The following is a 14,791-nucleotide window of genomic DNA, read 5'->3' as shown; positions in this document are numbered from 1 at the left end:
TCCATCCATCAATTAAACCGCTTTCTTCATCTCATTACCACCCGGGTACATTTTCTGAGGTGATAAGTGAGAGTTAGGTTCTCCTTCCTTCAGATGCTGGCATCTTCCAGTATTCAGTTCCTGCCTTTTGCTCTTTCCCAGGGAAATTTCACACACAATTATATAGCTTCAGCCATTATCCACATGCCAAAGGCTTCCGAATTCTTCTTCCCAACATAGACCACTATCTCAGAGCCCTACTGGACTCTGGATGTACCATGTTACTCAACCTCAATATACCCCAAACTGAACTCATCTTTCTCCAGCACTGCCCTGCAAGGTGCTTCTGTATTTTCTTAGTTGGTGGCAACTCCATCTATCTACCCAGGCAGCTCAGCTGGACACATGAATCCCTCTTCACTCCTCCCATTCAGTCAGTCATCAAATTCTATCAACCCTAACTTTGTCTCTTAAATCTTCTATTTTCTATTGCACCTGCTACTACCTTACACTATTCCCACCTGTGGCTCTCCCCATCTCCATTCTAACTCCCCTGTGGCCTTCCCGGCCTGCATGCTATGCACCTCTCCATCACAGGACTTATTACTTGGTCTCATAAATGTTGCTTACTTATATGTCTCTTCTAACACCCCAGGAGTTCGTTGACAACCTGGTATGCTGTCTCTATTATTAGCACTTAGCACAATGTCCTGCTTGGAGTATGTGTTCAATTAACATTTAGTAAATGGGCCTGGCGTGGTGACACATGCCTGTATTCCCATCTACTCAGGATCACTTGAGCTCAGGAGTTTGAGACCAGCCTGGGCAACACAGCGAGACCCCCCATCACAAAATACAACATGTAGTAAATGGATGAGTAACTCACGGACCATCAGATCCCACAATGTCAGGCATTTTAGAAAATGAGACGAGTTCACCAACACAATTTCTGCTCACCAATCCCTACCTTGTCACAGCTAAACCTGTGAAGTCATGGGGTCTGAAACTGATCTAAGTTTGTGCTATCAACTCTAACTCCTCCATTGCAACCCTTTCCCACCTTCATATTTGTTTAGCTCTTGTGTAAAATGTTCAGTGTCCCCTTTCTCCTTTTTTTCAAAACCTATTTTTAGCAAAAAGAGTTCATCCTTGCTTTTCATTCCCAAATGCATTTACATCTTTGGCCTTCTTTCTAGGGGAAATCAACCTCTGCCCCCACTCAAGAAATAGAAGGCTTTGTCAACAAGGTATACATGTGAAGGAGAGGCAGATGGGAGGGAGGGAAGGGAATTCCAGGGAGAAAGCTTGGCTGGACTCGAGGTCACAGTCAGAACTGGAATGTGCCTCCTGTGCACTCAGCCAGGTCTTGACCAAAATCCCGGGCTTATTTTGGCACATGCTCCCCACCCAAAATCCTCTGTCCCAGACATCAGCTCAGTACCTGAACATCGCCACTCTAGGTGAAACAGGAAGAAAACGAAACTGTTGTTTTAGGACTTGGCTGCAATTGGGTCACTTGGGCTAGGAGGAAGACAGGTAAAAGACTGCTATTGCTCCTGGGACTTATAAAAAGTAAAGACACTAAGGAAATTCAGAGTGCTGATCTGATTAGGATGGACAGAGAAGGGTCTTTGTAGAGAGAGCAAGTCCTGTCAAGATGGTGCAGAATGAGGTTTGGAATAAGTCTGAAAAATGGCCCTGGCTTGTACTTTCTGATCAATTTTCCCATAAACCTAAAACTGCTCTAGAATGAAGGAAAGAAATGAAAGAAGGAAAGAATGAAAGAAAAGAAAAGAAGGGACGGGAAGGGAAGGGAAGGGAAAGGAAGGAAGGAAAAGGAAAGAAATAGAATGCAATGAGAAGGGAAGAAAAGGAAAGGAAAGAAAGAAAGAAAAGAAAAACGAAAAGAAAATAAATGAAAAGAAAAGAAAAGGCTCTAGCTAATGAGAAATGTCTGGTGTCGGAGATGGCCTGAGAATACGAGGGCAGTTGGTGCCTATTCTGTGCTGTGACCTCCCACCATTAGCCCAGACCTTCAGTAAGTCTGCTGAAAACAGCTGCCTTGGGGTAGTGGTACTATGTAAGAGGAGAGAGAAGAAAAATGTGTGGGATGAAGCGATGAAAAAGGCACAGCACTCACAGGAGGAGACCAAGACTTTGACACTGGCAAGAATTTGGAGTGAGGGAACCACAGGAATGCACACCTCAAGGAATCTTTAGAACTGTGCTGTCCAATACAGTAGCCACTAACCACATGTGGCTACTGACCATTTGAAATGTGTCTAGTCCAGGCCGGGCGCGGTGGCTCACCCCTGTAATCCCAGCACTTTGGGAGGCCAAGGCAGGTGGATCACCTGAGGTCAGGAGTTCAAGACCAGCCTGGTCAACATGGTAAAACTCCGTGTCTACAAATAATACAAAAAAAATTAGCTGGGTGTGGTGACACAACCCTGTAACTCCAGCTACTCGGGAGGCTGAGATAGGAGAATCCCTTGAACCTGGAAGGCAGAGGTTGCAGTGAGCCAAGATCACTCCCCCACACTCCAGTCCGGGCGACAAGAGTGAAACTCCATCTTAAAAAAAAAAAAAAAAAAGGGAAATGTGCGGCCGGGTGCAATGGTTCATGCCTGTATCCCCGTGCTTTGGGAGGCCAAGGCAGGCGGATCACAAGGTTAAGAGATAGAGACCATCCTGGCCAACATGGTGAAAACTCGTCTCTACTAAAAAAAACTACAAAAATTAGCTGGGTGTGGAGGCACACACCTATAGTCCCAGCTACTCAGGAGGCTGAAGCAGGAGAATCCCTTGAAACCGGAAGGCGGAGGTTGCAGTGAGCTGAGATCACGCCATTGCACTTCAGCCTGGCAACAGAGTGAGACTCTGTATCAAACAAAACAAAACAAAACAAAACAAAAACAAAAACAAACAAAAAAAGAAATGTGTCTAGTCTAAATTGAGATGTGTTAAAGTAGTATAAAAAAAAGAATGTCAAGTATCTCAATACTTTTTATATTACTTGTTGAAATGATAATATTTTGGATAGGGTTAAATAAAATATTTTAATGAAAATTAACTACACCTTTCCCTTTTAACCTTTTCAATATGGCTATTAGAATATTTAGAATTATACAAGTAGCTTGCATTTTTTTAAAATTTATTTTTTAAGTTTTGGAGTGCATGTGTAGGATGTGCAGGTTTGTCACACAGGTAAACGTGTGCCAGCTTGCATGATATTTCTACCTGAAGCACTTCACCCTGGCAAGGCTCCCCACAGTTATAGCAGTGATGACAGTGCTGTTCTAGAATCTTGGGGAAAGTCACGGACTCCCTATAGTATAAGGCATGGGGAACCTAAACCACTTTCTTCAGATATTAAAGAAAAGGGTGATTCCAGAATGCTGGGACACAAGATAGTAGCCATTGCCAGATTAAGTGTGAGAAAATCTAAATTTATAAGGATAGATGACTCATTTATTTTAGTAACATTTTGTTAAATTGAAAAATAATTCCTACAGATAGCAAGTATTCTTAAAATAGAATTTAAATAAAAACTCGACTTTTCAAGAACACATTTATAGCATGAAACAAGATATATTATACAACTTTCCAAGATGAGGAATTTATATTTGGTCCATAGAATTAAACTAAAAGAGAAAAAAAGCAAGGAGCTTTCACCCCACAGGGGATAAATGAATGTCTATTCAAATACCTTGATGTGTTGAACAGTGAGTGCCCAGATCTGAGTCTACTACTTCATACTTTCAAAGTAGAAATATAAAATATAGAGACAGCCTGGCACAGTGGCTCACGCCTGTAATCCCAGCACTTTGGGAGGCTGAGGTAGGAGAATCCCTTGAGATTAGGAGTCTGAGACCAGCCTGGCCAACATGATGAAACCCCATCTCTGCTAAAACACACACACACACACACACACACACACAAATTAGCTGGGCATGGTGGCAGGTGCCTGTAATCCCAGCTACTTGGGAGGCCAAGCCCGGAGAATTGCTTGAACCTAGGAGGTGGAGGTTGCAGTGAGCTGAGATCACACCACTGCACTCCAGCCTGGCAATAGAGCAAGACTCCATCTCAAATAAACAAACAAATAATAAAATAGAATGAATAAAATAAAAAATATATGCGGCTACAGTCATTTATGGATTGTATTTATTTCATACCAAATCTATCCTTTGAGCCCTGTCTCAATAAATTTATGAGGAAAAATAAAAATACAATGCTGACTCCAAGTTAGCTAAACTGGATATAACTAGAAAACATTTTTTCTCTGACATACCCCTGAGAAGCTCTAATTGTGTTCTATATTAATATACACTTATCTGGTATATGGAATCTGCAAACTTCAGACCTGGGATGATACAAGTTTCATATGGCCTAGTCTCTTTATTTTACAGATAAGGACACTGAGCCACAGAGAGACAAGTAACTTGTCCACAATCAGACAGCTTCTTAATGGCAAGGCAGGACTCAAGCCACCCAGCGTTGACAGCCCAGCACCCTGGGTGTGACCTTGATATTTCCTCATGGCCATCTTGGGTTGGGTGAAAACTGGGCTTTATCATACTTACTCACAGGGGTTTTCAGGAGGATTACATAATCCGTGTCTGAGATGTGGACACAGCATTTGTAATGCATGTCATGCGTTGAGCATTGAGCTCATTTGTGGGAGTCAAGCTCATGCCCTCCACTCCTTCCACCTTCTTACCCTAGCTACACATGCTAGTGTTCTTTCACCTGGAAACTTTACTCTCAGTGTAAGGAACAGCTGTGGACTCCAGGAAAGCACTCCCTCCTCCTTTATTCATGTATTTCGTGGTCACTAGGAAGACTGGAACCTACCCAAGAGCCCCCGTGGCCGTGGATAGATGGCTTAGGATGACAATGCTAAGTCTTTGTGACGTATGACACTCAAAATGAAACCCAGTTTCCAGAAATGAAGGTGCTTACCACAGGCAGGCCATAGGAATGAGGGTGCTTACCCCGTGCAGGGCACAGAGTAAATCTACAGAGTGCACTCCGAGTCTCACCTCCCTTCCTTCTCTGACATCCTTGAACCCCATCTTGAGCTACCCGGACATGCCCTCAGCCCAAGTAACCTATTTATCAAACAAACACACAAAACCATTCTTCTTCCTGTTTTTCCCCAGTTGGCCATGCCCTGGCTCTGAAATAACAGGTCGGTATATTTCGTACAAAGATGCCAATCTTTGTAAACCACAAAAGGTAGGCTTGTTAATGGAAATCAACACCAAACTGGTAGCTTCTTGGATGGGAGGTCTTCTTGTGCTTAGAAGTCTTCCAAGTGTTCCTGCTTAATTCTCACATCTCAACACACACACACACACACACACACACACACACACACACACACAGAAGCCAGTGACTTGGCACCCAATCTTGCAAGTTTTCCAGGCCTCCTATAACTAACGGATATTAGGACAAGCTACTTTGTAGCAGGAGTTCCTCATTTCAGAGAAAAAGAAAAATAAGACAAAAACCACAGAACTTTATTTTTACTGCTCTTTCTTTTTTTTTTTTTTAAGGTGGAGTCTCACTCTGTTGCCCAGGCTGGAGTGCAATGGCACAATCTCGGCTCACTGCAACCTCCGCCTCCCGGGTTCAAGCGATTCTCCTGCCTCAGCCTTCAGAGTAGCTGGGATTACAGGCGCCCGCCACCGCACCCAGCTAGTTTTTTTATTTTTAGTAAAGACGGAGTTTCACTATGTTGGCCAGGCTGGGCTTGAACTCCTGACCTCAGGCGATCCACCCGCCTCAGCCTCCCAAAGTGCTTGGATGATAGGTGTGAGCCACCGCGCCTGGCCTTTTTACTGCTCGTTCTCAGTGTTAGTCCCTTCTTCCAGGAGAAGGGGCCTCAGTGAGCACCCAAAGGCCCATGAATCACTGGTTTTAGCAGGACTCATTCTCACCCTGGAGTCTAACTGAATCCCAAACTGGCAGTAAATGATGTCAGGGCTTCTGAGGGCATTCGCTTATCATCCAATGACCCGATGTGGAGTTAAGGGGATGGGCTGGACCCAAGGCAAGCCCCGACCGTGGCATGCCACTGAGCCACGAAGCTGGAGGCACCGTACCTTTGCAGGTGAAACACTTGATGTGGAAATGTTTGGTCTGGACCCGAAGCACTTCACCCTTGCAAGGCTCCCCACATTTATGGCAGTGAATGACAGGCTTCTCTGATGGGTGGTGTGGGTCCTGAGGGTGGGCCACTGAAAGAAAATCAACAAAAGATCCAGGTGAGTAGAGAGCATTCCTGCAAAAGGGGTCATCACGGTATCTCTGTAATTTTGGTGTCAAATGAGGCACAGAGATTGATTCGACAGTGTGAACGGAGCAGTCCCTCCAAGCCATAATCTTGGAGACACAAAGACCCATAAGACAGTTGAGACAGTTGTGGCTTTGACAGTCCAGGGGGGAAAACACCAGGCGTGTTCCTCAATGGAGCCTGCTGTCTTCTCCCTTCCTCCCAAATTTCTCTAGGATGACATCATTGAACTATTGAATACACAATCTTGCTTAGTTCAATATTTTGTAATGTGGATTTGTTATATGTCTTTATCTTGATTTAGAAGGCACCTTCAGAAGGAGTTCACTGTGCACTGTAAGTCCTTGAAGATGGGGACCATTTCTTAAAGTTTATCCTTTTTGTCTCACCAGTTGTATTTCTCCCTCCTTCTCCCAGCTTCTTGGGACGTAGCAGAATGTTCATGCACCAAAGGTGCTCAGTAAATGTTTCTTTACTTATTAATTAGTATGTGCTGGACAGTTTCTAACTGCTTTACCAGAGGGTCACTCCTGATCATAAATGGCAACTCATCTAACCTGTTGCGGGCCTATGATTAGCCTCCCATTATGTGCATAGTGTCTGATACACACACTGCAGGCAGAAAATTTTTAAAAAATAAACTAGGAACAACATAGATCTCTCTGAACCTCAGTTTCCTTGCCCATAAAACAAAGGGGATTGGCCCAGGGAATTTACAGGGTCTTTTCAGACCCTAACATCACATGATGGGGCTTACAAGGATACTAAGAGAATACTAAAAGAATACTCTTAGTTTCCAGTGTGGCCTTCAGAGACTAGAAGTTATTGTGACTGCCCAGCCCTGGGACTGGGATGTACAGCCTCCCCTTTACAAAGGCCCGGAGAGAAGGCAGTGAGGGGACACTTGTGGCTTTGAGCTCACCAAGAGTCTTCATTTAACTTGCAGTTTCTCCAGCCAGAGAATGCAGATAGGCAGTGTTTGCTACCAAATTCCTTTTTTGATGTGGGGCCTCAGAAGGAGGAACATGGTGATATATAAAAACATACTCCTTAAGGAATGACATGAGCGTTATATGAGACAAGAACATTGAACCTAAAATTAATCAACCAACACAAAGATGATTTTCTGTCCAAAGGTAAAACCAGGTTGAGCAGGGGGTAGATGTGGGCAGATATTGCTGAAACTCAGTTTAGAAAACACCTTACAACAAGGAGCTCGCTGTATACCACAATATAATAGTTCACTGTTTCTCTCAGACCTCAGCAGTGTTCTCATTTTGCCTGGCAAGAGTTTGAACAAGATAGTCCAAATAATCCATTACTGGCTAACTTCTGAGAAACAAGGTTCTTCTTGTGAGATTCTGACTAGGAGCAGGTGTAGTTTCAGGTTGAACACCTGATCTGTGTTCTCTGCAACGGACCCTGGGAATGGCCACAAAGATACCAAGGTTGCAATTCACCTGCAATTCCTTATCTACCTCCTGGGATCTCTCTTGAAAACCTGTATTTACAACATAACTCAATTATTATCGAAAGGAATTCAGGAGGGACATGCTCTCAAGATCTGTAAATAATGACTGACTTTTAAAGTGATGTGTATGAAGGCCAAAAAACCTATCCCTTGCACATAAAAAAAAAAAAAAAAAAAAAAAAAAGGTTTTCCTTGGCCAGGCGCGGTGGCTCATGCCTGTAATCCCAGCACTTTGGGAGGCCGAGGTGGGCGGATCACCTGAGGTCGGGAGTTCGAGACCAGCCTGGCCAACATGGTGAAACCCCGTCTCTACTAAAAATACAAAATTAGCCGGGCGTGGTGACAGGCGCCTGTAATCCCAGCTACTCAGGAGGCTGAGGCAGGAGAATCGCTTGAACCCAGGAGGCAGAGGTTGCAGTGAGCTGAGATCGCACCATTGCACTCCAGCCTGGGGGACAAGAGCGAGACTTTGTCTCAAAAAAAAAAAAAAAAAAAAAAGTTTTCCTTAAAAATATCTGCTTTAAGTCCTTGTGTTAAAGTTAATTCCTGCTTCTTAGAAGAAAGAAGACAAGTGATATTTATTGGCATCTACTAAATGCCACACATAGTGCAGGGTGTTTACATAAGCCACTTTATTCTATCCTCACCACCCCTCTCTCTCAGTGAAGTGAGTAATACTGTTCCCATTTGACAGCTGACAGATAAGGAAACAGAGCCGCAGAGCTGAACAACCTGCCCAAGAAGCAGAGGAAGCTGAAAGATCCACACCCAGGCCTTTCTGACTGCTAAGTTCATGCTCCTTCCATGCTGTCTGTATAAATCAGAAAATTGCTGTAAGTCAAAAATAATTATTATTTATAAGTATTATCATTATGCCTTTAATTTATATGGCAGGTTCAAGTGCCGTTCTAAAAACAGCGGCTAGGGCTTGGCTTGTAAAGGGGACACATGTACCAATAAGGTTTTTGATAACTGAGCATGGCACCCAGGTGGTAACACTCAAGGCAACTCTATGGATCCCCCAGATCAGAACCTTCTGTACCACGTATTAAGAATGCAGGTTCTTCAGCCCCAGTGACTAGGAGTGGGAGTCAGGCATCTACCTTTTTAGTAAACTACTCAAGTGATTCTTACGCATACTCCAATTTAAGAGCTATTTCCCTTTAGAATTCAGACAATATGAATACGCTAGCTACAGAGAAGAGCTAGAATTTGAAAAGTAATTCAAAAGACCATCCTCTTCAGCAACAATATGAGAACATAGTGAATCTCTTGACTACACAGGAGAATGCATTTTTGGATAAGAAAATGCACTGCAGTTTCTCTTGACACTTGAATTTCTTATTGCTAAGCAAGGCAGTCATGCTGAGTAATGATGAGGGAAGGAAAATATCACTTCACTTCTTGGCTTTTCTCTATGTCCGAATAAAGGAGGCACTGCCAATGCTGGCACCAGCTACCAAGGTCACAACTGGGATCAGTGTCTGCATTTTGCAAGAATTTCCCTTTGGAAATATACATTACACCACAAAGTCCCCCGTGTCCAGAGATGACTTGCTTTGCCTTCACCCAGAGACTTGACTGTGTTTACTTGCCTTTCCTTCACACAACAGCCTAGGCAGACACATCTCAGAACAATCTATTTGTAAAGAAATGGGCTTTTCTTACTAGAGCAGGACAGAATCCAAAGACCAAAAGATTCAGTTCTTATTTCATCCCAACTCAAGTCAGTGTCAAGAAAGGAATATCTCTCCTTTTCCAAAACGAATAAAGAGGTTAACTTTATATAACTGTCTTTGACAGTCTTGTTATTACCAAATGTATGTTTGTTGACTCGATGCTACAATTTTGAAATATGCTGAGTCATTTCCAATACAGACGTGACATTGATTCTGCACTCCCCTTATCTGCCAACTGGCTCTGCTGCAAATTTTTACTTGACTGTTCCATCTTTCAAGGCCCAAGCGGTCCCACTTATTTTACTGATAGGGAAACTGACGAGCAAAGAGTTTACATTCCTTGCCCAAAGTCATCAGGAGTTACTGGCAGAGGCATACTTAGCACTCAGGCTCCCAGCACTTTCCACTGTACCGAGTAGTCAATGGATTTACCCTGGAACTTGAGCAGACACAGTTCAAACCTTCCCTGGCTCATCAATGTTGTTGCCTAAATAAGGATCGTACAATGAAAAACCAAAAGCATGGTTGCACACTCTCTGAACAATGAGGAAATACCTACACAAAGCCAAGAGTCTACCTGCCTGAAAAGGTAACGGGATTCCTCCACCGCAGAATACCCAGTTTGGAGGAATTCTCACTACTCAGCTAAAGCAGCCGATTGCATAGCTTACTGAGGAGTTTCACACTGTCTTTCAGAGTCAAGCAAAGCAGATCAGCCACGTCTCTGAACTCCAGTGCAGGACAGAAAGCAAAAATGCCATTTTTGATGTGTTACTTTTGGAATGTCTATTAACGATCTCAGGCAATGAGACTGGGGGAATGAGACCATTAAAGAAATCCCAGTAACCTTCAGTGCAGTCAAGCAGAGGCCATGACAGGTCATAAGAGGAAGTCCACAAAGCTAAGCAGAGTCCCTCTTTCCAAATCCAGGACTAGCCTCATCTTGCCCAAGCTACCTCTCTCTGAGGGACAGACTGTGGAACTAGACTGCCAGAAACAGAACATCTGGGAAAGCACATTTGAAATAAAAATCTCCTTAGCAGTAGCAGGTAAATATCACAAACCTGTGACAGAATCCAATTTTTTTTTTTTTTTGAGACAGAGTCTTGCTCTGTTGCCAGGCTGGAGTGCAGTGGTGCGATGTTAGCTCACTGCAAACTCTGCCTCCTGGGTTCAAGCAATTCTTCTGCCTCAGCCTCCCTAGTAGCTGGGACTATAGGTGCACACCACCACGCCCAGCTAATTTTTGTATTTTTAGTAGAGACGGAGTTTCCCCATGTTGGCCAGGATGGTCTTGATCTCTTGACCTTGTGATCCGCCCGCCTTGGCCTCCCAAAGTGCTGAGATTACAGGCGTAAGCCACCGCGCCCGGCCCAGAGTACTCTTAGTTACAGCTTGCTCTGGGTCATCTGAAATACTCAGTATCTCGCAGGTAACATACACATTGTCCCTCTCAAGCCCCTTTCCTTCCCCACTGCACCATCACTCCCTAACCCGTAAGCCTTTGGAACAACACGGTGCTTGATGGCTTCCAAAGCCCTTTCCTCTTCTCTATCTCATTTCATTCTCACAGGAGTTCTCAGGTAGGAAGAACAGGTACCGTCAACCCCTTCTTAGAAATAGACAAACTGAGGCTCAGAGGAACGAAGTGACTCACCCAAGGTGGTGCAGCCAAGAAATAAAGAGTTGGCGGTCACCTAGTGCAGTGACTTCTAATCCAGACCTCTTTATACCAGAATAATCCCCAGTCACCAGTGCTTGAACTTTGATTCTGCTCTCTCTTTCATTTCCCACCAAATTTTGTCCACCCTCACATCCCCTGTGCCTCATCCCTTTTCTCACCCCATGAACCCAGGCCCTCAACTCCTTTTTCTCGGATTGCTGAAAATTTCCTACGCCCTTGCCCCCTGCCCCCCGCCCCCCTTTTTTTTTGAGACTGAGTTTCGCTCTGTCACCAGGCTGGAATGCAGTGGTGCGATCTTGGCTCACTGCAATCTCTGCCTCCTGGGTTCAAGCGATTCCCCTGCCTCAGCCTCTCAAGTAGCTGGGACTACAGGCATGCACCACCACGCTCAGCTAATTTTTGTAGTTTAGTAGAGACGGGGTTTCACCATGTTGGCCAGGATGGTCTCTATCTCCTGACCTCATGATCCACCCGGCTCTGCCTCCCAAAGTGTTGGGATTACAGGCATGAGCCACTACACCCGGCCCCTGGCGTTTTTCTCCAGATGCAACCAGCAAAGCGTATTCTACCCAAGGAGGTGCAGCCTAACTCCCCACTCCTCAAGTATGGGCTATACATAGTGATCTCCTCCCAAAGAGTACAATGTGGATAGGAAGAAAAAAATGACTAACTTTACAATAGAGAAATCTGACAGACAATACCCCAGCCATCTGAGCAAGGTAAACATCAACAGTGATAAGTCATGTTGACAGAATGTACCTTTGATGTGATGTGATGAAAATGGGCACTTTGCCTCTGTGGTCTTCCTCCCAAAACCAAAACAAAACAATACCCATAATCCCTATGAAATCATGAGAAAAATCCCAAATGGAGGGACATTCTACAAAACAAAAGCACCTGACAAGTACTCTTCAAAATTGTAAAGATCATAAAAAACAAAGAACGTCTGAGAAATGATCACAGCCAAGAGGAGCCTACGAAGATGTGATGACTAAACGTAATGTGGGATCCTGGATGGGATCCCAGAACAGAGAAAGAACATTAGGTAAAAACCACGGAAATCTGAATAGTGTGGACTTTAGTTCATAACAGTGTGCCAATACGGTCCAGTAATGATAACAACTGTGTTATACCAACGCAAAATGTTACTAACAGGGGAAACCAAGTGTTGAGTATATAGGAAATACCTGTATTATCTTCTCAATTTTTTTATTCATCTAAAATGATTTTAAGAAAATAAAGCTTATAGGCCGGGCGCCTTGGCTCATGCCTGTAATCCCAGAACTCTGGGAGGCCAAGGTACGTGGATCATATGCGGTCAGGAGTTCAAGACCAGCCTGGCCAACATGGTAAAACCCCATCTCTACTAAAAATACAAAAATTAGCCGGGCATGGTGGCATGTGCCTGTAGTCCCAGCTATATGGGAGGCTGAGGCAGGAGAATTGTTTGAACCCAGGAGGTGGAGGTTGCAGTGAGGCGAGATCGCGCCACTGCACTCCAGCCTGGGAGACAAGAACAAAAGTCTGTCACTTATTTTAAAAAGAAAAACAGAGGCTGGGCACGGTGGCTCACACCTGTAATCCCAGCACTTTGGGCGGCCAAGGCGGGTGGAGCAATTGAAGTCAGGAGTTCCAGACAAACCTGGTCAACATGGCAAAACCCTGTCTCTACTAAAAATGCAAAAATTAGCTGGGCGTGGTGGCAGGTGCCTGTTATTCCAGCTACTCGGGAGGCTGAGACAGGAGAATCGCTTGAACACAGGAGGTGGAGGGTGCAGTGAGCTGAGATCATGCCACTGCACCCTAGCCTGGGTGAGACTCTGCCTCAAAAAAAATTAAAAAAAAAAAAAAGTTCCAAATAGCTCTCTCAGTCCCAAATCATCAAGCCTAAAGTTCTCTACCTAACTTCAGAGATCTTCAATAACATGGCTCATGTCAGCTTTTTAGGTGTTTAAGAAACAACTACCTCTGCTGAGTACTTATCCCTGTGCTAAGTGATGTGATCGCAGACAATCTGACTCTGGAGACCAAGCACTAAAATACTCTACTATTTATTTGTATTAATTTATAAATCTCCTTTGAGAGAGGCCTTCTGACCACTTTCTGGTCCAGCATCTTCATTCTCGCCAGTGCTTCACTCCTGCTGCAACCTCACTTGCTGTGGTTTCTCTTCTCATCTGTTCAAATCAAACTCGACCCATACGGCATAGCCCAGGTCCTAGTGCTTCTCTGAAGCTTTCATGCTGGCTTAGATTGAGAAAATATTTCCTTCTCCTCTATGTCCTCCAGCACTGAATATCTGTACCATCACCAATGGTTCTCTTGGTTTGTGTTTCTTTTGCTTTTATTTCACAATCCTGGCCCTACAAAACTGCAAGCTCAATGGTCAGTTCCTCCAAATGTCTGAAATAGTTCTGATATTGATTTCAAATATCAAATAGCCTGAGTTGTCATCTCTGTACTTCTCAGTTCAATGTTTGGATTAGGGAAAACAGGGTTACCCCTAATAACACTATAGGGACATCTCCCATGCGAAGGTCCAGGGTCCTGAACTTCTGACATTTGCAATAAATCACTCCAGAACACTACTATATTATTACAACAAGTAAAATGTACTGAATACTTAATGATGTTCCAGACACTATAACAATTAATTGCTACTCACAATCAAAATAACTGTGTCATGATTGCTGTATGGGGACTGTTGCACAATTCCTGTTTTGCAGAGGAGGAAACCAAGGCTAAGATGAGTTAAAAACCTTGTCCAAGAAGATACAGCTAAGAAGAAACAGTCTTACTTTGGCCACATTTGGAAGCACTGTGTAAGGGATTTCCACAGGAAAAGATTATCTAGCATAGAAGGAAATCAAGCTAGTCTAATGTCCTCACTAGGCCCTGGTTGCATGGCTCAGAATTGGGGAATGCCCAGCTGCGTAATCATTCCAAAAGCAACACCTGCTAGTCAGATGAGGAACAATGCTTGAAGTACAAACAGAAATTTTTCCAGGCTGCAACCATGTATGGGAGAAGAACATGTACAGAGTCAGGGTGAGATAGCAAGGAAACACGACCCACCACTGGGAGGACCCTCTCAGCCACCTCCAGCCCGAGCTGAGGCCTGGATTGGAAATCTCTCTCTGGTTGAGACTGGTCTGGATTTGCAATCCTAAGATGCTCCTCTGTATGGTAAGGTTGATTTCTGCTTAAAGACAGGAGTCCTATTCTCATGGCAGTCTACGTTTGAGAGAGACTGCTTCATTACCTAGAATATTTTCTCTGCTTCTACCCCATTGGTTCCCACTGAATTGTAAACACATATCACAGAGATGTGCACTCTCCTACCTCCTACTCCCTTTCTTTGTGCTAGACTGGCACTAGTATTGAGCCCAGAAAACAAGAAACTCAACAGTTTAAATAAATGCATAGAGTGCTTAATTTGCAGTTTACCTAAAGGCCCATTTCCTGCTGTGGCAAGTGGTGGTTGCTTGAAGCTACATACACAGTTACCCTGTCATTAGTTGTCCAAACTGATCCTTCCCTTAAATTGGCTTCCACGACCTCATTTTCTTATACCATGTGAGTTCAGTAAACAGAATTATTAGTTGGCACAAACACTCCCAGGGGATGGGCAGTACAATGGTGTGCTTCCCTGCCACTTGTGGCTTTCACCAGTTAAG

General features: G+C 44.1%; 1 protein-coding gene across 10 annotated transcripts in view; it reads right to left on the bottom strand.

Moving 5' to 3' along the window:
* Positions 1–14,791, bottom strand: part of ABLIM1 (actin binding LIM protein 1) — a 339,056-nt gene that overhangs the window by 165,023 nt on the left and 159,242 nt on the right. For 9 of the 10 annotated variants that reach the window (XM_058435986.1, XM_032177146.2, XM_032177153.2 and 6 more), the window contains exon 2: positions 6,090–6,224. In XM_058435986.1, the coding sequence (XP_058291969.1) occupies positions 6,090–6,224 (135 nt within the window). Of the gene's footprint in view, positions 1–6,089; positions 6,225–9,220; positions 9,236–11,665; positions 11,680–14,791 lie in introns of all 10 variants that reach the window. The other variant, XM_032177161.2, reaches the window with a different exon arrangement.

This window comes from Hylobates moloch, unplaced genomic scaffold (genome assembly GCF_009828535.3).
Source record: "Hylobates moloch isolate HMO894 unplaced genomic scaffold, HMol_V3 SCAFFOLD_3, whole genome shotgun sequence".
NCBI classification, from domain to species: Eukaryota; Metazoa; Chordata; class Mammalia; order Primates; family Hylobatidae; genus Hylobates; species Hylobates moloch.
Note: the sequence above shows the minus strand (reverse complement) of the source record. Positions and strands in the feature narration are given on the sequence as shown.